This window comes from Blastomyces dermatitidis (genome assembly GCF_000003525.1).
Source record: "Blastomyces dermatitidis ER-3 genomic scaffold supercont1.5, whole genome shotgun sequence".
In the NCBI taxonomy this organism is placed as follows: Eukaryota; Fungi; Ascomycota; class Eurotiomycetes; order Onygenales; family Ajellomycetaceae; genus Blastomyces; species Blastomyces dermatitidis.
Genome location: NW_025544778.1, coordinates 3,306,074 through 3,326,303, shown reverse-complemented (window position 1 = coordinate 3,326,303; position 20,230 = coordinate 3,306,074). Strand labels below are relative to the sequence as shown.

Genomic DNA, 20,230 nt, shown 5'->3' with positions numbered 1-20,230 from the left:
GAGAGAGAGAGAGAGAGAGAGAGAGAGAGAGAGAGAGAAAGAAATAAAAAGATAAGAAAGAAAAAGAAAAGTAAATAACACAACAACCCTCCCACCCCCAGCCCCTCTATACCCCAACACTTAACCCAACCGACCCTCCCAACTCCCCAAATCCCTACAACAGCTCGTCTTCCCCTCCAACTCCTCCATCGCCTTCTCCACCACATCCTCCTCATGCACGCCGCGCACGCGCTCACACTCCACGAAGAAGATATACTGCCAGGGCCTGATCTGGCCCGGGCGCGAGACGATGCTGGTGAGGTTCAGGCCGTGGCGGCGGAAGATGGTGAGGGCGTCGACGAGGGCGCCGGGGGTCTCGTGGTTGATCATGAAGGAGATGAGGGATTTTAGTTTGGTGGGTGGTGCTACTGTTGTTGTTGTTGTTGTATCTGTACTTGAGGTAGCAGTGGCGGTGGGATAGAAATCGCCCCCCTCTCCCTCCCCCTCCCTAGTCCTCTCGCTGTTCCGATTCCGCAAGACGAGGAAGCGCGTCGTGTTATCGGCGCGGTCTTCGATGTTTGCTGCTAGGATGGAGAGGTTGTGGTGCGTGGCGGCGAAGGAGCTGGCGATCGCGGCTGGGATGCCTTCGCTGTCGTTGCCGGTTGCGTTGTCACCACCACCGTTACCACCAGTACCAGGAGTAGGAGTAGGGATAGGGGCAGTGGTGCTACCGTATTTCGCGACGATGCTGGCCGCTCTGGAGGTTGAGGGGGTGTCTTTTCTCTCGATGCCGCGGAAGTGTTTTGAGAGGAAGACTTCGCACTGGCCCCAGGCTTGGGGGTGGGTATACAGTTTTGAGATGCGCGGGTAGATGGTTTCGGGATCTATTTTTGTGTATATATAAAGATTGTTAGGATGATTCTTTGCGTGGTATAAACTATATATATATATATATATGCGATATGTTCTATGTACCTGAAGCCGCATCCTCGTTACGGACAAGCAGACAGTGGTGGACGGTTAGATAGTACTCGCCGCACACGACGATGTCATGGTAACGGCCATCGCGGTCGGCCAGGAGGTCGAGCGTCTGCACGACGGAGCCATTTGTGGAGTTCTCAAAAGGGATGACGGCATAGTCTGCCTCGGTGGATTGGATGGCGGCAAAGGCGTCGGCGAAGGAGGGTTTAGGGAGCAGAGTGACTGTTCTCGTTGTAGAGGTGGTCGTAGTGGTGGATGTGGGGAAGAGGTCCAGGGCTGCCTGCTCGATGGGGATTTCAATTGATTCAAATCCTCCTTAGTTATCTACTTCTCAAGGGGTGTAGAATAGAAACTTGCGAAATCGAAATGGAATTTGGGTAATGACAAAGAAAAAGCATATCAAAACGGCTGTATTTCTTGCTGACCTGATGCGAGAATGAAGCCAGCGGGCCGAGGAATGTGACCCGTAGCTCCTTGTGGGGAGACGCGGACATGGCGCAGTGTTGTAGTTTGTCCCCGTTGATAGAGTGTTGTCCGCTTAATGTGCCTTTTGAATGAAACAATACCGGTATCAATTGGAAATTGCAGAGTCTTCTTCCGTAGTTGGTGAAAATAGTTACCCCGCTACGCATATTGTGGCGGACATATTACTTGCAAAAACAGAATTTTCCCAGCCCCCTCTGAAAATTAGTAGCAAAACACCATCAAAAAATCAAAATATCTGCATTTCTCTAGAATCATTCAATATCATTCAATAATCAATACACATCTTTTTCAATCAAATATCATTCAAATACGCGTCTTTCTTACCTTTATCATCAAATTTACATATATCAATTAACTCTTTTTTCAATATGTCTTACAATGTCTGCTGTTCTGCTGCTTTATAAGCCTGTACAAAGACTTCTACTCTGTATCTTAGTCTTCTCAAACTATCTGTTTCAGAAGTTCTGAATAATGAAGAGAATTCAGTCAATGATAAGATAAAGAAGTAGATAAATAAGAAGAATATAGAGACTCAGTCTGAGAATTTTTAATATTTATAAATCTCTATATCTGAGTCTGATATCTTATACAGATTGTATGAACAGGTGATTATTAATAAGATAAAGAATAAGAGAGATGATAAAATAATTAATAAGTAGAAAGAAGAAGAAGAATTAAAAGAATAAATCTATAATTTCTATAATTAATTCTTCTATACAGATCTTTTAAATATTAGTGATTATATTCTCTTCTTCAGCTCTGACAGCTTCAACTTCATTCAATATAACATTCTCAAGTGAGATAATCAATGTAATGATGATAAAATATATGATGAAAGAAATAGAAGAACTGAATTCATAATCTCATTATCATTCACATTCAGATCTGCTGTTGAATCTTTCATCAAATTCACTGTTAAATCTTTCATTGAATACACTGTTGAAATCTTTCATTGAATTCACTGTTGAATCTTTCATTAAATACACTGTTGAAATCTTTCATTAAATTCGCTGTTGAAATCTTTCATCAAATCCGTCATTGAATCTTTCATTGAATCTGCCATTGAATCTTCCATCAAATCCGCCGTTGAATCTTTCATTAAATACACTGTTGAAATCTTTCATCAAATCCACTGTTGAATCTTTCATTAAATACACTGTTGAAATCTTTCATCAAATCCACCATTGAATCTTTCATTAAATACACTGTTGAAATCTTCCATTGAATTCATCATTGAATCTTTCATCAAATACACTGTTGAAATCTTCCATCAAATCCGCCGTTGAATCTTTCATCAAATCCACTGTTTCATCTTCAATTCAAAGCAGTTCAATACCTCAATTTGATGAATACTTTAATTGATTGACAAGGGAATAGTTGCTTCATATGAATATTGACAAGAGTATATTTCAAATTATAAGAGATGGATTAAAAAGTCTATTATAACAGACAAAATTACAGAAATTCAAATCATCTTTATTCACTATTTATAGTGATAAGAACAGATCTCATACTACTTTCACTTCTAAATTTATATTATAATGAATTATAATCTGAATCTTTCTAATTATTATAATACTATTCTATATAAGTAGATCTAAAATATTCTTTTATATCTTTTTCTCTTATGAAGTTCTCAACTGTATGATATAAAAAAGCTTCAAAATCTTCATCAAATCTCTTCAGAATTGAAGAGATATCTGATATAATCTTTGACTTTATATCACATATTGAACAGAGTTCTCTAACAGTTTCAAAACAGTGAAGATTTCATTGAATTCAATATACACAGGTGATAATCAATGCTTTGTATGATCTCAGCAGATATATAATTATTCTTAAGAAGATATACAATCTTGTTGATGATGAAATCACAGAGTTGAGATGATATATTGATGATAAAGATAAGAAAGACACATATTTGAATAATATTTGATTGAAAAAGATGTGTATTGGATGATATTGAACGATTCTAGAGAAATGCAGATATTTTGATTTTTTGGTGTTTTGCTACTAATTTTCAGGGGGGGCTGGGAAAATTCTGTTTTCGCAAGTAATATGTCCGCCACAATATCTTGGAGCGCATGGTGGATGTGGTTATTATTTAAATATCTCAAATATTTAAACGATAGCATCGGAGAAAATCAAAACTCCTCAACAACAATAACTAGTTAATAATTAGCAACCACAACTCCGATGATTGAAAACTATAGCTAGCACCTAGTAGCCAGAGCTATCTCAAGACTGCTGGCTAGTCCAATTGTCACCAATTCCGACAAACCATGTTGGCCAGTCCGTGTAAGCGGCCATCTATCTCTGCACTGCTACCGCGCATCATACACTCCCAATCCCGCCGCACCCTCTCCTCCTCCGCCCTCCGCACACAGCTAGACCAACTACCCCAACGCCGCCTCCCGCTCTTCTACGACTATCTCACCCCACAGCAATCACATCTCCTCAATCTCTCCCTCACGGGCTTTGTCCCTACCACAGCAACCGCTAACAATGCCCAACTACCACCAACAAGCGCGACTACTACAACATCTACCCTCCCATCCTCAGCCCTGAACCCCCCGCCTATGCCTGCCGGTCACCACCTAGTCTACTTCCCACCGCAGGTCCCCACCTCCCAGCTCCTACCTGATGGCACGGATATATTACATTACCCAGGCCCGCCATTTAACCGGCGGATGTGGGCCGGGGGCTGGGTGCGGTGGCGGTCCAACAACAACAACAATAATAATATTAATAATAATAATAATAATGTTAATGATCATAATGCCGCAAAGGCTCCAGGACACAAACCGCTGCTACTAGATGGGCAACGTGCTGTGTGCATGGAAGGGATTAGAGATGTGTCTGTGAAGGGCAGGGAAGGGGAGGAGAAGGTGTTTGTGAGTGTTGAGAGGCGGGTTGCCGTTGTTGGAGAGGGGGAGGATGAGGCGGTGATTAAGAGGAGAGTGTGGACGGAGGATGAAGGGGAGTGGGGAGATGCGGTTGTGGTTGAGCGGAGGAATTTGGTATTTATGAGGGATAGGGACGGGGTTGTGGACGGGGCTGGAAAGGACGGGGGGTTTAGGAAGGTTGTTAAGGGTTCGTCTGGAGGACTTCTTCTTCATCATCTTCCTTTTCCCTCTTCGACCATGGGCTAACAAAGATTCAACAGCGCCAACAAACCCAGACTTCAGCCATCTTCTCATCCCGTCACGGTCCCTTCTATTCCGCTTTTCAGCCCTCACTTTCAACGCGCACTCCATCCACCTGGATCCCAGCTACGCACGAGATGTCGAGGGGTACCCGGACGTACTAGTCCACGGCCCGCTTACTCTCACTCTAATACTTACGGCATTCCAGAACCACATATCTGACATCTCCGCTGGACAGGCGGTAATTGGGAGCATTGAGTATCGGAATCTGGCACCGTTGTTCGTGGAGCGGGAGATGAGGATATGTGCTAAGCAGAAAGGTAACGGGGGGAGTGCTGGCGCTGGACCATGGGATATATGGGTTGAGGGGCCTGAAGGGGGATTGACAGTTAAGGGAACTGTGCATGTACTATAACAATGCAGAACTGATGAAGGAAATTGGGGTTGAAGAACAGCATAACCTCATAGAGGCATTCTCAAGTTGGTCCAAAGGTTGCAACAATCCCAGGATCAATTTGGACTTTTATTATAACTAATGATACGTAGCTGTCTCACCTCCATCGCATTGGGCGCCATCACGCGACACAATAGGGACCGCATTGCGGGGGCTTCTGGGGGATTACTTCTTGGAGAACCTGGTTCCTCTCCCCTTGGGTCTTCCACAGCCAGTTTTACCAGAGGAACCTCAGCCTGACTCACTCGGTGAATGCTGGCAGACCGACGCGCTGAGTAGGCCCACACACCTACGGGTAACCAACAAAGCGCCCTGGGCAGCTAAAAAGGGATGAGCAGACGCTAGATTGTGAAAGGTGTGACTAACCCGGAGGAACCAGGCGAGACAGTTTTATATTGAAGGTTGCCCGCAAAATGCCCAAGAGGCGTTTTCCACGGGAAGACGAATCGAAGGCAAATTCAAGCTCCCAGAGACGGCCGTGGGAAAGTTAAATGTGAGAAGTCGTCCCTGTCTCCCGAATATACATAGTAGGACACAAATGTATGTTCCCATTGGATGTGAGCATAAGTAAAGTAAGCTGACCCTCGCTCTATGTTAGCTTCCCACAAAGCTGAAATGGCGGACGGTGTTATATGTGATGGCCTTGGTCATATTTGCTGAATTAATAATGGGCTATCTGGGGGTGAAATGGCGGTAAATTTTGTTCACGTAAGTAGGAGATCAGAGCTGGTCGAGTAGGCTCAACAAACAGTCGTTACGTGCTGATGGGACTACATCGTTGATAGTTGAATAGGGCAAATGGAAGTACCAGTTAACCTGTCAAGTAGCTAGATACCTTTCGGTTCTACAAATAACTTATTTAATAATAACCTGGAAGATTCTTCGCAGGATGTCGTGGCCGGTAATTAACTTGATGTCACGGAAAGATGCCGGGAATTTAGGGCTCCACAGATCACGGGATGCTAGGCAGCTTCTGCGGCGAAACAATTCACCGGCGACGCTTACCAAACCTAGCTAGCTCAGTTGCAGCGAGAGCAAAACTATTTAAACTCGTAGAGGACACAACTCCCTCCAAAAAGATTCTTTCCCTTCAATTTCTTTTCTCTGCTCACGACAATGTGAATGTGAACGGAACCTGCATTTCTGACATTTTAACACCACACTTAGAAGATGGATGTTTTCTGGAGTGCACCGCCTGTGATTAGGTAAAGGAACCCACCCCCCAAGAACCTACCTTTCTCGGCGCTCGCGGCTCGCGTTTTGTATACAATAATACTGATGGCTCCTCCCATACACATAGGACGATCACTGCGGCCGCATTTATTGAGTCTCTGCTCGTTTATGGCGGTCTTCTCAGTCCAGTTAGGATCTTTTACCACCATTCCTTTATTTTCAAGATCTTTCCCGAGGTCTGGAGACTAGTCACCTCATTTCTTCTGACAGACTCGGACCTGAACTTTATCTTCGATCTTTACTTTAGTAGGGTCTCTTGTTTTGGTTTTGATTCACTTTGCGCCATGAGAGGCGACAATGCTTGTTTTCATGGTGGAAACGGAAAAAGAAAAAAAATGCGGCCTCGACGCCCACTATCCTCACTAACAACTTTACTCTACGTCAACAGTGTATAAATATGGCAGCGGTCTGGAAAGAGACTCGCCACGCTTTTCTATCCCTGGCGACTTTTTCACTTATGTTGTTTTCGTAGGCACAGTGATTCTGGTAAGTACCTTCTGTTTGCCTGGTTTCACTTTTACTTCTCTTATCTTTCCATGCCCTCCGCATATCTGCCCGCCCAGCCAATTCTAGCTGAAGCGGTTCCTGGTCGTGAGGAAGATTACCCCTACATCTCGTGCAGACCAATCATTCGCAATCAATCCTTTTATGGACTGTATGCGGTGTAGGCATGGTGGGATTATCTGATGCGTAACCAGCTAGAATATTTCTGTTTCTCGCATGGTGGTTGTGGGTTCCTACATTTCCCTCTTGAAATTAATCCTTTTATTTCGTATCCTTATATAAACTTATCAGCGTCTTTCTTGTGTCTTCATTTATGTTCTATACACTGTTATTTCTACACCTCTCGTGATATTACTAGTACTTTAAGAATATAGAAGAGAGGCTGACCGGCCCGAATAGTTTACTGCAGGTGGCCTCGTAGGCGCCGGGATTTTCACTCAAGGTACGAGTTTGGAAGAACACCAACCTATGCATATGAGAATGATTGTACTCTATAAACACTTAAAAAAGAAGTAATCTTCGAATCTAACCCCGCCCTATCAACCCAGCCCTAATAATCGCCTTCATGTACACCCACGGCCAAGCCAACGCCGGCAAAAAGGAAAACTTTTATGTCGTCCAAATCCCCGTCGAGATGCTCCCCTGGGCCACCCTGGCCCTTAGATTGGTGATTAGGGGCCCGCATGCAGCATGGACAGCAGCATGCGGTCTCGTAGCCGCTCATCTGTACGAGTTCCTCACCCGCATCTACCCCACCTATGGCCGTGGAAGACAGTTTATATGGACGCCCGTGTTTGTGAAGAGATGGTTTGGGGCCCATCACATTAACCAGACTCATCGCGCGTACGGTGTGGCATACCACCCTGGTGATAGGGAGACACGGGAGGCGGCGAAGGCGTCCGGGTCGGGGAGTGGTTGGTTCTCTAGCGATTCTTGGAGTGGGAGGGGTGTCGGCCGGAGACTTGGGTGATATTTTATTTTACTGTGTCCATCTTACTTTTAATTTGCAGCATTTATAGAACGAGATACACGGATGATTGAAAGTTTAAGGATATATATGGTTACTCACTGGAATTGCAATTATTATGAGCATGCGTAACGTGCAATATGAATTGATCCCATTTCTTCCATCATTCGCATTCGTCCTGAATATTTCATCACGTGATATAATCCAACAATTTCCACGCTAAATCACTTTTGTGCGCCAGAGCTTTTCCTTCGCCCAAAAAAATAAAAATCGACTTACTTTGGACGCACTGCAAAATTGGCTGGGCAAACCCGATACAAGAGTCGACTTCTCTCCACCTGAGCAAGAGTAGACCGTCGGGACTACGTCTATTATCAACCTTTTTGTCTGCAATCCGGTTTTGGCCAAATCTTTGCAATCAATTCCAAAATGACCACAGACGCAGGAAAAATGGACGTCGACTTCGCCATCAAGCCCGAGGCCGTTACGCCCGCCATCCCGACATCAGAGTGGCCGTTGTTGTTGAAGAACTATGATAAACGTATGTCCCTTGTGTCTATAAATATGAAATATATACATACTCAATATTTTCTTTCCCCCTCGGGCATTTGTTGTGGAATTTTAGTTGGAAGGAAACTGACCGCTTGGAAAATTATACAGTGCTCGTCCGAACCGGTCACTTCACTCCCATCCCGGCTGGTTGCACGCCCCTGAAGCGCGACCTGAAATCATATATTAGTTCTGGTGTCATTAACCTGGACAAGCCGTCGAATCCATCCAGTCATGAGGTTGTGGCATGGATGAAGAGGATATTGAGGTTCGTTTTTACCTGCTCGTTTTACCTCGAGATGGGGAGGCGAAATGCGAAAAATAAAGCAAGGCGTAAAATTGACAACCTGGATTTTATTTCCACAGAGTTGAGAAAACCGGTCACAGCGGAACCCTCGACCCAAAGGTCACAGGGTGCCTAATTGTCTGTATCGACCGTGCGACGCGCCTCGTCAAATCCCAGCAAGGCGCCGGAAAGGAGTACGTGTGTGTGATCCGTCTGCACGATAAGATCCCCGGCGGAGAAGCGCAGTTTGCCCGCGCCCTCGAGACCCTCACGGGCGCCCTTTTCCAACGCCCGCCCTTGATCTCCGCTGTCAAACGCCAGCTGCGTATCCGCACGATCCACGAAAGCAAGCTATATGAGTTCGACAACGATAGGCATCTGGGCGTGTTCTGGGTGAGCTGTGAGGCGGGTACCTATATTCGGACGCTTTGTGTGCATCTAGGACTGTTGCTGGGTGTTGGTGCGCATATGCAGGAGCTGCGGCGAGTAAGGAGTGGAGCGATGGATGAGAAGGATGGGATGGTGACGCTGCATGATGTGCTTGATGCACAGTGGATGATGGATAATAACCGTGACGAATCGTATCTGCGACGGGTTATCCGGCCGCTGGAGAGCTTGCTTACCTCGTACAAGCGCATTGTAGTTAAGGATAGCGCTGTTAATGCCGTTTGCTATGGTGCTAAGCTTATGATTCCTGGATTGTTGCGGTTTGGTAAGTGGTCATATGGTGGTGTCTTTTTCAAAGATATCAAATTTGCGTGGGAATTTGAAGCTGATAAACTTTTTCCCTATAGAGGCGGGAATTGAAATCCACGAAGAAGTAGTCCTCATGACTACCAAGGGTGAGGCTATTGCCATCGCAATCGCCCAAATGTCGACCGTCGAACTTTCGACGTGCGATCACGGTGTCGTGGCCAAAGTGAAGCGTTGTATCATGGAGCGTGATCTCTACCCGCGCAAATGGGGTCTAGGTCCGGTTGCATTGGAAAAGAAGAAGCTCAAGTCTGATGGCAAACTTGATGTTAGTCTCATTTCCTTTTCCTACGTCCACCTTGACGACTTATACTAACTATTGTCTAGAAATATGGCCGACCAAACGAGAAAACTCCCGCGAAATGGAACGCTGAGTACAAGGATTTCAACGCCCCATTAGCTAGTGCTGCAGGAGATTCTTCTGCTGCTCCTGCTGCCGCTCCTGCTACACCCGCTACCGCCAAGGAATCCGCCCCAGCTCCTCAAGTAAATGGAAGCTCGCCGGCCGCGGAAGAAGACGACGAGAAGAAGCGGAAGCGACGCGAGGGCGAGACTGCCGAGGAGCGGGCCGAACGAAAACGCAGAAAGAAGGAGAAGAAGGAGAAGAAGGAAAAGAAAGAAAGAAGAAAATCGAAACAAGCGGCAAAGAGCGACGATGAGAGCGAGTAAAATGGAGCATGTGAAAAGGAAAGAAAGGATTGTGTCTTGAAGCGGCTTATTACTATTTTCCCCTCCAAACCGATGCTGCTCTCGACACTGACTCGTTATTTTCCTTTTTATTTGATTTTCTTGTATCATATTCGTTTGCTCTGCTCCCTTGCTTAAGTTCTTTGCCTTTCTGGCCTGTTGTTTTGTCTATTTACATTTTTCTTCGCGGAGTTTTTGGGAAAAACTGGAGTTCTGTTTCCTGTTGTCAATTTTTTCTTGTTTTCTTCCTGTGAATGTGTTCTGCGAAATGCGATACTGATTTCTCCAAGGAGTCTACGTGTGAGTGTGTCCAATGTATGTATGTTTGTGTCATCTATTCCATGGCTGGTTATCAGTTTTTGTATTTGGAAATACAAAGAACCAGCTTTATTTCTTGCATATCTCAATATGATGAATGTTATTATCTCTGAATGAAGAGCCTCTCCCCGTTTTGCATTCTGTAATGCGTAACATGAACTAGCAATCGGGGATAATCCAGTGACCCAGCTTGCATGGTCACATGTCCCGTCCTCACCTGGGCAAGTTCTCCAACAAACGTCATTCCATCTCCACCTCCACCTCCGCTGCTGCCACAATGCAAAACAACAAGCGATATCCGATTTACAGATAATATCCGGCATCCCAGCAGCTACAGAAGGAGAAACTCTACCCTCTCTAATTTAACTTCGCCGCAATCGCCCCACGCCCACGCCCGCGGCCACTTCCCCGCCCCTCATGGCTGCGGAGCTTACCTCCATCAAGCTCAACCCAGAGAGCCACCTGCTCCTGGTATATATTAACTCCCGCGACTGCATACTTTACAAAAGTTCCAACATAACTAACAAAAGGAAATAATAAACTACAGGACCAACCTCTCCTCCGCCTCCCTCACGAACTCGCTCGCCGCAACTTCAAATCTGTCCAACGTATCGTCGAGCGGGAACGAGACTATGTCCTCCCATACCTCAAAGAAACAGCCAACGCCTCCCTCTCCGGCAGCCAAGATGCCACCCAAACCCTCTCCGCTCTCGACACCATGATAAACCGCATGCAGGGCCTAAAGCGGAAAATGGAGGCCTTGCAGGACGAGGAGAAGAAGATCCTGACGCAGTCGCGGAAGCGCATCCAGCATCTTGAAGACCTGTATAAGATCCCAAGCCTGGCAGATGTCAAGTATGAGGAGTGGTCGCGAATACGGTTGAACCGGCTATTGGTGGACCATATGCTGCGGTCTGGGTATGTGGATAGCGCAAGGCAGTTAGCGGCTGAGAAGGGGATTGAGGACCTGGTGGATTTGAGCGTGTTTGTGCAGTGTCAGCGGATTGCGGAGAGTTTGGGGCGAGGAGAGACTAAGGAGGCGTTGACGTGGTGTGGGGAGAATAAAGTAGGGTTAAAGAAGATTCAGGTATATTTTTCCCTTCATCATATTTTCGTTGTCGCTAGCATGCACTCTAGATTGACTTGATGATTAACGGGCGTTTTTGCAGAGTAATCTTGAGTTCGAGCTACGATTACAACAGTACATTGAGATGGTGCGGGCGGGTGATAAAGCTGAAGCGAGACAACATGCCAAAAGGTACTTGTCACCGCATAGCGAGACTCAGGCGAAGGATATTCGACGTGCAGCTGGTCTCCTCGTGTTCTCCCCTGACACAGAAGCGGCACCTTATAAGGTCAGTCTGGAGGAGGAAGAAATTGCATGAACAGCCCCTAATCTCCACCATCAAGGTTTGAAGGTAAAATAAACTAACCCATCCGTCTAGGATATGTACTCATCATCCCGCTGGCAATACCTCTCAGACCTCTTTATCCGAACCCACCACGACCTCCTCGCACTCTCTTCCCGCCCACTTCTCCAGATAGCCCTGTCGGCGGGCCTCTCCGCGCTCAAGACACCATCCTGCCATTCCGCCTACGCATCTTCTAGCTCCAATCCCAATTCCATAACCACATCCGTGTGCCCGATATGTTCGACTGAATTAAACGAGCTGGCGCGCCACATGCCGTACGCGCATCATACCAAAAGTTATGTTGAGAATGATCCCATGGTCTTACCAAATGGACGTATCTACGGGCGCCAAAGGTTACTGGATATGTGTAAGAAGTCAGGCTTTGTGGCACCGGGGAAGATCAAGGATCCGACGACGGGTGAGGAGTTTGACGAGAAGGACATGAAGAAGGTTTATATTTCATAGCATTTTTTGATTTTATTTATTCTTTAAGAATTCTGCTTTTTTTACCCGTCCATGGCGTTTTAAGGGAGGGATGGCTGGGAAGGAATGGGATTTCCCCTCTATTTGGAGTTTCACTTATCGCACATATCTCAATACTAGGCACATACTTTTAATAGTTGCTATCATTACATATTTCTACATATATATATAACATCATCGAAGTTATAATTCCCGCCATCGCTTCGAAGGCATAGTCATTTCCGGAGATGCTTCACCAAAAATAATATACACCAACATCAAAACCATAACGGCCCAAAGAGCTAAACCCGCTTAATCACTATCATCATCGCTATTCTCCCCACCTCTCCCCTTACCCCCTTTCTTCCTTTTCTTCCCGCCAGCAGCACCCGCTCCCCCAACTCCCTCAGCCCCTCTCTTCTCAAAAACATACATCCTCGCCTCCCTATCCTCTCCCCTCCACCCACCCCTCCCCGGACCACCATTCCGCTTCTCGATCTCTCCAATCGTACGCGCATGCGAGTAACCAGGATAACTAGCCCAGGGAAACCGGAAGCTAGTAACGACACGCAAGCCCGCATGGCGCGCCAAGTCGCGGATATTCCAGAGCGTATAAGGTTCCCCTTCGAAGAGGGAGACGAGGATTTGACCTGGGGTTGTGCGTGGGTGTTGTTTCTCTTCCTTCTCAATATCACTGCCGGTGCTAGGTTCGGAATGGGAGTCAGGCCAGTCATCATCGTCATCGTCACACTCATCTCCATCCCCATCATCCCCATCCTGGGAAGTAGTGGGCAGCACCACCGGCTCTGAAAGGAGCGGTATGCACGCTTTAAAGAACGAGACGAGTAGCTCTTGGTTCGCGCGTACCTGCCGGTTTACATCTGTACTCAAGCCGCCGACGTGAGGGAAGTTGAAGCAGATTATGTCCCAGGGACCGCCGCGGCCGGTATGTTGCTGGTGGTTTTGATGTTGGGGGGAATTAATAGCGTCCTTCCATGGACGGTGATTTTTGTTTTTGCCAGCGGGCAAGGGAGCGGTGGCGCGAGGGAATCCGTTGCGTATAGCCTGGCCTCCGCCAGCAGGTCCGGAGCCTAGTTTACGGGCATCGATGGAGAAGAGGACTTTCGGGACCTGGTTCTTGGCATCTTGTGTCTCTGGGCGCTTTTCTATATCTTGAGTTTTCGGATTCAGATTCTCATCCTTCGCGTCCCGCTCCTCCCTTTCCTCGTTATTGCGATCGTCACTTTCAAAACCTTCAATCTGTTCCCTCTTTCGTTTCAAGATTTTAGACGGCGACGAAGACGTTTCTGAACCACGCGAACATAGCTTCTCAATATGCAACTTTGCCTGTGGATATTTCTCATAAAGTGCCTGCTCAGCATCGTAGCTGGTGGCAAGCAGATTTTTGCAGCCGTAATGCACCGCAAGAGACAGGGCAAATGAGAAATCTCCTGTTTTGGGATGTTAGATATTATTGTCCCTTCAGGCTTGTTTGGAATGGTATATTCGCTGAGGGGAAATATAGAAGTACATATATGTACATACATGTCAAGCATGCAGATGACAACACAGAAAAGATATAGGAACGTAGATGTAAAATCCAGAGAGTTGAAACAGGAACAAAAATAGGATAGGATGTAAAGAAACGGTGCGCCTCCAGGTGTTGTGCGCAGTGATAGGAATGATACATGCTTGTTTCCCCCAATAGTTTCGAAATATTAGAATACCAGGAGTTTCATACATTTTTTTTACTTTTGGGATAAGTTTCCCTCTGCTTCACGCAGAAACAGCATAAAGAAATCGTTCTGAGCTGTCTGACTGATATCTGCAAGTAGACGCTCGAGAAAAAAAGATGAAAAAAAAGCCCTAACCTTCTCCAACCAACAAAATCCGATCTCGCTTCTGAAATGGAATTGTCGGAGGCCGACTCTGTGCATTTGCATTTGCATTTGCATTCGCATTCTTCGAGTTTGGTTTCTCCTTTGCACTCCCGCTCCCCTGGGCATCTTTGAAAGCCGGTGCAGACGTTGAAACTCTCGAGAAGCTTTTCATTTTCTTAGGCCCACCGGGGCCAGCACCACCAGCTCTTGAATTGACAGCAGCTGTAGAACTTCTACTTTTGTGTCTATCAAGGTGGTGGAAGTTGGTGATGCGTGGCTTTTTGGACTTGCCCATTTTTGGGATTGATTATCTTGGACGATCACGTTAAATAACAGAGAGAAAGAGAAATAAAAAAATGTGAATATGAAATGCACGAAAATGTGGGATTATCAAGGTTACAAGGTAAGGTAACTTGTTGGATATTTGATTGAGCTTGGTGCGCGTGAAATTGATGGAGGCGGACGTTGCTGGAAGGTTTTGATAGAATCTGAAAAAAAAAAAAAAAAATTGTCCTTTCTCAGCATGGTGAAACAGCAACTTATTTTGTATGTATGAAAATCAGAAACTAGATAAGTCACGGATATTCTATAGTTATTTCTCTTGTATTTATTAACTGCGGAGTATTCATTATTCAAATAATCTAATAAATGCTTGAAATTATTTGTTTCGAGGTAGCCTTAATTCAAGTTGTGTGAAGTAACTGACAGTACACAACCCACAATTCAATGAATAAAAGAGAGAAACTAACACCATATTTTCTTTACATGCCCATTGGAAGAAAATAAAATAAATCAACGGAACAGAAGGGAAATCAGCCCGTATTCTTCTCTACCACCCTAGTTATTTATGTATGTACAGGTAAATGTGTGAGATAATAATAGTAGCAGAAAACAACAGAAAACCCAACAGGCCAGGAGGAAAATAGGCAAGCAAAAAATGCAAGCCTTGCTCAAAATCCTTATCCCACGCGCCTCATGAAGAAATAGACTCTGACTCCAAAAAATTTTGAAAATGAGTTTAAAAGTTGAAGATGGGAAGAATAGAAACGACATGGGTTCGAAACGAGAAAAATATGTTGAAAACAGAGGCCACGAAGGTTTATTATTATAAGTAGGCAAACGGGATTAAAACAATATCGACGAAGTAGAAGGGGAACGGTCAAAAACGAAAATAAAATAGGAAGGGGAAAAAATAGAGGTAACGAGAAAAGGGCAACGAATTTTATATGGTGACCCTTCAGGAGCTCCGCCAATTCAAAACTCGACAGTAAGACCAAGTGATGGAAATATAAAGTGGTTATATATTTCAATAAATCTAATAGAAAAATTCCCCCCTGCTAACAAGAATTCAGGCCATTGCGTCCTGGATCGCAGCAGGCCAGTCAGGGAAGAGAACGTATCGCATGCATGTTGTGGTCTGAGGTAGCTTTATATATCTAAGAGATGCAAAACAAGAAATACTGCAATGAAAAGCCGTACATGCTTGAGGTTTCACACATCAGCCAGGCTTCCTCATTCATTTATAGCGCCAGTAGTTTACTTCCTGGAAACGACTAGCCGTTAATGGGCTCAGTTTCGGTAGCCACCGTCGGCATTAAAAAGGGCACCGGAGAAGTATGTATATCATCCAAATTCTTAGGATTTAAGTCCGTCTCTCATGCTTTGGCTGCTGGCGCTTATTGGAGGATTGGATGTGGGAAGGACGCCGATTCTGGGCCTCGAGTTTTGTTTAACCTTTGCCATGGCATACACGAGACCGCTGACAAAGCCAACGAAAATGGCGGAGACGCTGGGGAAGGTCACCGGGGCGTCGAAGAAGATGAGGCCGGACAAGGCAATGGGAAGCTTGTTCAGTGCTCCCACCATGGAATAAGTTGTGGACGATGTCACCCGCACACACCATGCAGAGGTGTATGAGATGAAAACGGAGGACAAGCCTGAGAAAATCATCGCCATGATAATGCGGCTGCGAGTCTCTGTGGGGAAGTTCAAGTTCACGTTCTCTGATGACCAGTCTTCCACGACAAGAGAGGCAACTAGAATGATAGGAATGGAGAGGAGGTTGTTGTAGAACATGGTGTCAAAGTCCTTGAAGTTGGTCAACTTGATTCTCTTGCGCATGCCGAGAACGTAAGTGGCAGTGCACAGGCAGTTGATCAACATCCAGACGTATCCAGCATTGAGCGTTGAAATTTTGCTTGTAGCATCCACGCCTACTGCTGAAAGTGCATAGTTTATATCAGCCCAGGCCGCAATGATGGAACTCAGAACCATTAAGCCGAATGAGAACAGCACCATGCCGGTGACTGAGCCTCCAAACCACAGCACCTCGCCGTACGCGATCAGGATAATTGTCAAGTTCTTGAAGATAGTATATACGGGGATGGAGAGAAACTGCAAGGCCTTAGTGCCGGTGTATATCATGCCGATGAGGAGGAGAGAAATTGGAAACCCTATTAAATTAAAGAATTAGATTTATTGTCTCCCCATTATAGGAATAAAGAAAGAGACGAAAGATTTCCAAAGGGAAGCTTACATTTCTTCGCCTCGTCTATATTAAAATCGCGAAACGTGATGATTTTCAAGGACTTGGCAGTTTGAATTGCAGCAACGCAAACAAGAGACTAAATAAAATAGATATGGTGTCAATCAGACAATCCCAAGGACAGTAGGGAATGCAAAGTGGGATATGATTCAGCCTACCTGGACACACAGAAGGAAAAAGTTCAAGTTAAATGAAGTCCCTGACAAAACATATTTATTTGTAACGGTCATCAGAATCGAAGAACAGCAGTAGGAGAATACGGGGAGAGCGGAGCTTTGAGCATATGAGGAGCGTGATGCAGGGAGTCGAGGTTGCGATGGTGGTGGAGCATCGAATCGTTTGTTATTGGCATCCAATTTGTCCATATCAATGGCGTAGTCATCATTTCTCTTATCGTCCGCCATTTTGCACTGATTATTTCAAGAAGGGGTGAGAAAAGCGACGAGTTTGCAATATTAAAGGGGGCCGGTCGAGCGGGCAAGAGAAAGGAGGAGAGGAAGGCAGGAAAAGCGTTAAAGAAAACAATACAGGCTCCGAGAAAAGAAGAAGGAAAGCAGAAATCCTGACGAAGAAAATAGCAATCAGAACAGATGACAAGTGAGTGGAATGAGCCTAACAACGGAGAGCGGGATGGGAGTGAAACAGCGGGAGGAAAAAAAGTAGGTTGAGATAGATAATTCGGGGAGGTTAGAAATAGCCATAAATTACACATGCCCCGTCCTGGCGTTTCGCTGCTGTTTCGTCGCGGTGGGACTGTAATTTACGTATTATACGTAATCGGGTATTTCTCGCCAAAACTTGCCATTTTTCATTCTCAGCCTCTTCTCAGCCTCAACTGTCTATCTATCGCTCATCAAATATTAGAATAACAAGTCCAAAGACCTCACTATCAAAATCTAGCCCAGATAGAGCAAATCCATTTATAGTGCCCTCCTTAACTCTTCTAATTTGAAATTACCAAAGGCGTCGTCTCAGCTTGGATAAATGTCACTTCGTTCGATATGAAATCCTCAACCCGGTAGCGTTACCTGGCTAACTTCAACATGAAGCCAAGATGACCACTTTTTGTAGAAACGTGGAAGCGGGCGCGACACTACTCTTCAATGTTTATCCCATTGAAACGGCTCTCTACTATGATACCAGTGGTAGCCTCCTCAATTTCAGCATATGTTCGACAAAACATAACGGCGGGGCAGATATCGGGGGTGAGAAAGCAGGACGCTGGCCTGCTGATCCACTGTCAACCATCTCCGTGCTGCTTGTTTTCCAATTTGCTAATACTCCTAGCGGCGTCTCGAGTTGTATATTAGGGCTAATCACAAGGATCCATCTGTGACATGAAAGTAGTCACAATATATGCATCACAGGCAAAGTACATGAACTAATATATCTAGGCAAGTATTGATGAAGTGTATACTATCATTTTTATCTCTTTTTATCTCTTTTTACCTGGTAATGTCAGGCAGATAATGAACTTTGTAGATGTGTTCCTCTAGAAGCTCTCATAATCCGTACCTATTTAATCCGAAATGATAGCATGGTACTCCGTACATGTACAGTACATTAGAAGAAAATTTCGTATACAAGTATGGTCTGATAAGGTTTGGCGCCGGCAGCGGGAAATCAAACCTTAAATCTTACCTTCGCCCCAAAGTTTCACGTCCTATTCTCTCAGTCTTCGGGATACCTGTGTTTCTAAACCATATTTTCTTTGTTAATGATGGCTCTTTCGAGACTGTTATCTCCCTTCCATTCGCGAAAGAGACTGCGCGTTCAGATTATGTCTGACCTTCACCTCGAAGTCTGCCAGCAGTATGCCAACTTCCATATCACACCGCGAGCTGATCGTCTCATTCTAGCTGGCGATATTGGACGACTGGCAGATTACGAAGCTTTTCGTGACTTTCTACATTTGCAGTGTGAGCAATTCTTAGAAGTCTATCTCGTGTTGGGCAATCATGAATTCTTTGGTGTTTCCCGTGAACAAGGCCTGCGTCTGGCGTATATGCTTCAGCAGGAGCCGGGACTTAAGGATAAATTGACTGTAATGAATCAGAAGAGGGTGGATTTGCAGGATATCACTCTCTTAGGCTGTACTTTGCATTCGCATATACCGCCAGAAGACGAAGAGAGTGTTCGGAGCACGGTTAATGACTTCCGCCATATCGAGGGCTGGACAGTTTCTAAACATGTTACTGAGCATTTCAGCGATGTGAAGTGGCTGGCAGATGAAATAACTTCAATTCGACAAACAGAATCTGCCCTGAAACGGAAGATCGTTGTGATCTCCCACCACGCCCCTTCAACGAAAGGGACCTCAAGGCCATTGGACGAGGGCAGTCCATATAACTCGGCCTTTGCAACAAATCTCCTTGATGGAGATACGCAATCATTTTTCGAAACCGTGCAGTGTTGGATTTTTGGCCATACGCATTATTCCACCGACATACTTCGAGGGCGGACGAGGCTTGTCAGCAATCAACGAGGCTACGTCTTTCCGAATAAAGAAAATAATGGGTCTAAAGCCCCGGACAGTTTTATGTCAAAAGTCATGAAGCCTAGAGTTAAAGGAAAACAGACGCAGGATACGTTTAATCCCGAGATGGTCATTGAAGTTTGAGCTGTTTTCCGACCAGATGGTAAGGAGAATACAAAGATCACGCTCTCGGATTTCTCGACATGATGACAAGATCGATGCGGACTAAGGCGTAATAAATTGATTGCAACAAGGGAGCGTGGATGGCCTCATGATGTGTTGGAACCCGGGCTGGTGGGTTGTTTCATGTGGATTGCTACGATTTGAAACGAGGCGAAGACAAGTTCTACTATTCGCATTACCAAAGGCAAAATAAATAAATAAATAGAAAACTAAAGGGAGGCCCCGGGGGGTTAGGGGAGGGGACAAGGAAGATTCCAGGGTCCAACCCACCAACAGCCAGGACAACCTCCTCCTTTATCTTACATGTTCTTTCCCAGTTTCCAAATTGGCGATTCCGGCCTAACAAAGACTATACCCAGTAGTTCTGACAGCAATTCTACCTCATTTGTGGAGCGAAGCGAAGCAATATATTAGATGCTTTCAAAACCTGATTAGAATAGAAGATGAGTGAAAAAGTAAAAAGTGCACATCTTTCATGACTGCCTGTAGAGGAAGTCATAACAGCCTGTATAAAAAGCTGCAATAGTCTGTATATGTAAGAATAAGTGCTCGCAGGCGATTATTCGGGTGTTTGCAGCTTGGCATGATATGTACTGATAGTAGACTGACCGTGTGACCGTGTCTGAGACCAGGACCAAACTTTACAGTTGTCATGTTGCCTAAAAGCATTACTCCTGATCATAGTTTGTATTCATTATATTGATCTCAAATCACATTATTTCAAATATTAAAGATCTCAGATTCACTTTTCAAATAAAAATCTAGTTTCAGATAAAGAATATATTTGAATTCTTAGTCATATTTTCATTCTGATCTCATTATTGAGAATGATACTAAATGAGACTATAAAATCATTTCTCACTTACATAATATTATAATATAGTACTCATTTGTTGAAAATTCAATAGAGAGTATTATCAAATATTATT

The 20,230-nt window shown here is 45.1% G+C and overlaps 7 protein-coding genes across 7 annotated transcripts; 4 read left to right on the top strand and 3 right to left on the bottom strand.

Annotated features, from left to right (window-relative positions):
- Positions 1 to 12: 12 nt before the first annotated feature.
- BDCG_05319 (chorismate mutase/prephenate dehydratase) lies at positions 13 to 1,751 on the bottom strand. Its single transcript, XM_045420987.1, has 3 exons — positions 1,386 to 1,751; positions 955 to 1,240; positions 13 to 863 (listed from the first exon to the last, which is right to left on the bottom strand). The coding sequence occupies exons 1-3, from the start codon at positions 1,590 to 1,592 to the stop codon at positions 121 to 123; spliced, it is 1,236 nt and encodes a 411-aa protein (XP_045276968.1). The 5' UTR covers positions 1,593 to 1,751; the 3' UTR covers positions 13 to 120.
- Positions 1,752 to 3,728: 1,977 nt separating this feature from the next.
- BDCG_17108 (uncharacterized protein) lies at positions 3,729 to 7,753 on the top strand (the record flags this gene model as incomplete). Its single annotated transcript, XM_045426265.1, has 8 exons — positions 3,729 to 4,539; positions 4,613 to 4,998; positions 5,426 to 5,539; positions 6,214 to 6,251; positions 6,347 to 6,525; positions 6,668 to 6,765; positions 7,183 to 7,225; positions 7,332 to 7,753. The coding sequence occupies 8 exons, from the start codon at positions 3,729 to 3,731 to the stop codon at positions 7,751 to 7,753; spliced, it is 2,091 nt and encodes a 696-aa protein (XP_045281219.1).
- A 254-nt stretch (positions 7,754 to 8,007) lies between these two features.
- BDCG_05316 (centromere/microtubule-binding protein cbf5) lies at positions 8,008 to 10,463 on the top strand. Its single transcript, XM_045420986.1, has 5 exons — positions 8,008 to 8,291; positions 8,411 to 8,567; positions 8,666 to 9,297; positions 9,380 to 9,606; positions 9,666 to 10,463. The coding sequence occupies exons 1-5, from the start codon at positions 8,180 to 8,182 to the stop codon at positions 10,005 to 10,007; spliced, it is 1,470 nt and encodes a 489-aa protein (XP_045276967.1). The 5' UTR covers positions 8,008 to 8,179; the 3' UTR covers positions 10,008 to 10,463.
- Positions 10,464 to 10,478: 15 nt separating this feature from the next.
- Positions 10,479 to 12,805, top strand: BDCG_05315 (protein FYV10). The gene is made up of 4 exons (XM_045420985.1): positions 10,479 to 10,814; positions 10,891 to 11,430; positions 11,513 to 11,698; positions 11,789 to 12,805. The coding sequence occupies exons 1-4, from the start codon at positions 10,761 to 10,763 to the stop codon at positions 12,218 to 12,220; spliced, it is 1,212 nt and encodes a 403-aa protein (XP_045276966.1). The 5' UTR covers positions 10,479 to 10,760; the 3' UTR covers positions 12,221 to 12,805.
- BDCG_05314 (25S rRNA (uracil2634-N3)-methyltransferase) lies at positions 12,208 to 14,589 on the bottom strand. The gene is made up of 2 exons (XM_045420984.1): positions 14,089 to 14,589; positions 12,208 to 13,668 (listed from the first exon to the last, which is right to left on the bottom strand). The coding sequence occupies exons 1-2, from the start codon at positions 14,390 to 14,392 to the stop codon at positions 12,530 to 12,532; spliced, it is 1,443 nt and encodes a 480-aa protein (XP_045276965.1). The 5' UTR covers positions 14,393 to 14,589; the 3' UTR covers positions 12,208 to 12,529.
- Positions 14,590 to 14,598: 9 nt separating this feature from the next.
- BDCG_05313 (GDP-mannose transporter 1) lies at positions 14,599 to 17,322 on the bottom strand. Its single transcript, XM_045420983.1, has 3 exons — positions 16,801 to 17,322; positions 16,634 to 16,721; positions 14,599 to 16,550 (listed from the first exon to the last, which is right to left on the bottom strand). The coding sequence occupies exons 1-3, from the start codon at positions 17,044 to 17,046 to the stop codon at positions 15,733 to 15,735; spliced, it is 1,152 nt and encodes a 383-aa protein (XP_045276964.1). The 5' UTR covers positions 17,047 to 17,322; the 3' UTR covers positions 14,599 to 15,732.
- Positions 17,323 to 18,281: 959 nt separating this feature from the next.
- BDCG_05312 (Ser/Thr protein phosphatase) lies at positions 18,282 to 19,749 on the top strand. Its single transcript, XM_045420982.1, has one exon. It carries the CDS (start codon positions 18,360 to 18,362, stop codon positions 19,260 to 19,262), a length of 903 nt encoding a protein of 300 aa, XP_045276963.1. The 5' UTR covers positions 18,282 to 18,359; the 3' UTR covers positions 19,263 to 19,749.
- The last annotated feature ends 481 nt before the right edge of the window (positions 19,750 to 20,230 follow it).

Coding starts and splice junctions, on each gene's coding strand:
- BDCG_05319 (XM_045420987.1), bottom strand. CDS start 1,592: ATGCGTAGCGGGGTAACTATTTTCACCAACTACGGAAGAAGACTCTGC. Junction 1,241..1,385: donor TGGCTTCATTCTCGCATCAG/GTCAGCAAGAAA, acceptor CCCATCGAGCAG/GCAGCCCTGGACCTCTTCCC. Junction 864..954: donor TAACGAGGATGCGGCTTCAG/GTACATAGAACA, acceptor ACACAAAAATAG/ATCCCGAAACCATCTACCCG.
- BDCG_05316 (XM_045420986.1), top strand. CDS start 8,180: ATGACCACAGACGCAGGAAAAATGGACGTCGACTTCGCCATCAAGCCC. Junction 8,292..8,410: donor GTTGAAGAACTATGATAAAC/GTATGTCCCTTG, acceptor AAAATTATACAG/TGCTCGTCCGAACCGGTCAC. Junction 9,607..9,665: donor AGTCTGATGGCAAACTTGAT/GTTAGTCTCATT, acceptor ACTATTGTCTAG/AAATATGGCCGACCAAACGA.
- BDCG_05315 (XM_045420985.1), top strand. CDS start 10,761: ATGGCTGCGGAGCTTACCTCCATCAAGCTCAACCCAGAGAGCCACCTG. Junction 11,431..11,512: donor TAGGGTTAAAGAAGATTCAG/GTATATTTTTCC, acceptor GCGTTTTTGCAG/AGTAATCTTGAGTTCGAGCT. Junction 11,699..11,788: donor CAGAAGCGGCACCTTATAAG/GTCAGTCTGGAG, acceptor CCATCCGTCTAG/GATATGTACTCATCATCCCG.
- BDCG_05314 (XM_045420984.1), bottom strand. CDS start 14,392: ATGGGCAAGTCCAAAAAGCCACGCATCACCAACTTCCACCACCTTGAT. Junction 13,669..14,088: donor GATTTTGTTGGTTGGAGAAG/GTTAGGGCTTTT, acceptor ATCCCAAAACAG/GAGATTTCTCATTTGCCCTG.
- BDCG_05313 (XM_045420983.1), bottom strand. CDS start 17,046: ATGGCGGACGATAAGAGAAATGATGACTACGCCATTGATATGGACAAA. Junction 16,722..16,800: donor TTTTCCTTCTGTGTGTCCAG/GTAGGCTGAATC, acceptor TATTTTATTTAG/TCTCTTGTTTGCGTTGCTGC. Junction 16,551..16,633: donor TATAGACGAGGCGAAGAAAT/GTAAGCTTCCCT, acceptor TTAATTTAATAG/GGTTTCCAATTTCTCTCCTC.
- BDCG_05312 (XM_045420982.1), top strand. CDS start 18,360: ATGATGGCTCTTTCGAGACTGTTATCTCCCTTCCATTCGCGAAAGAGA.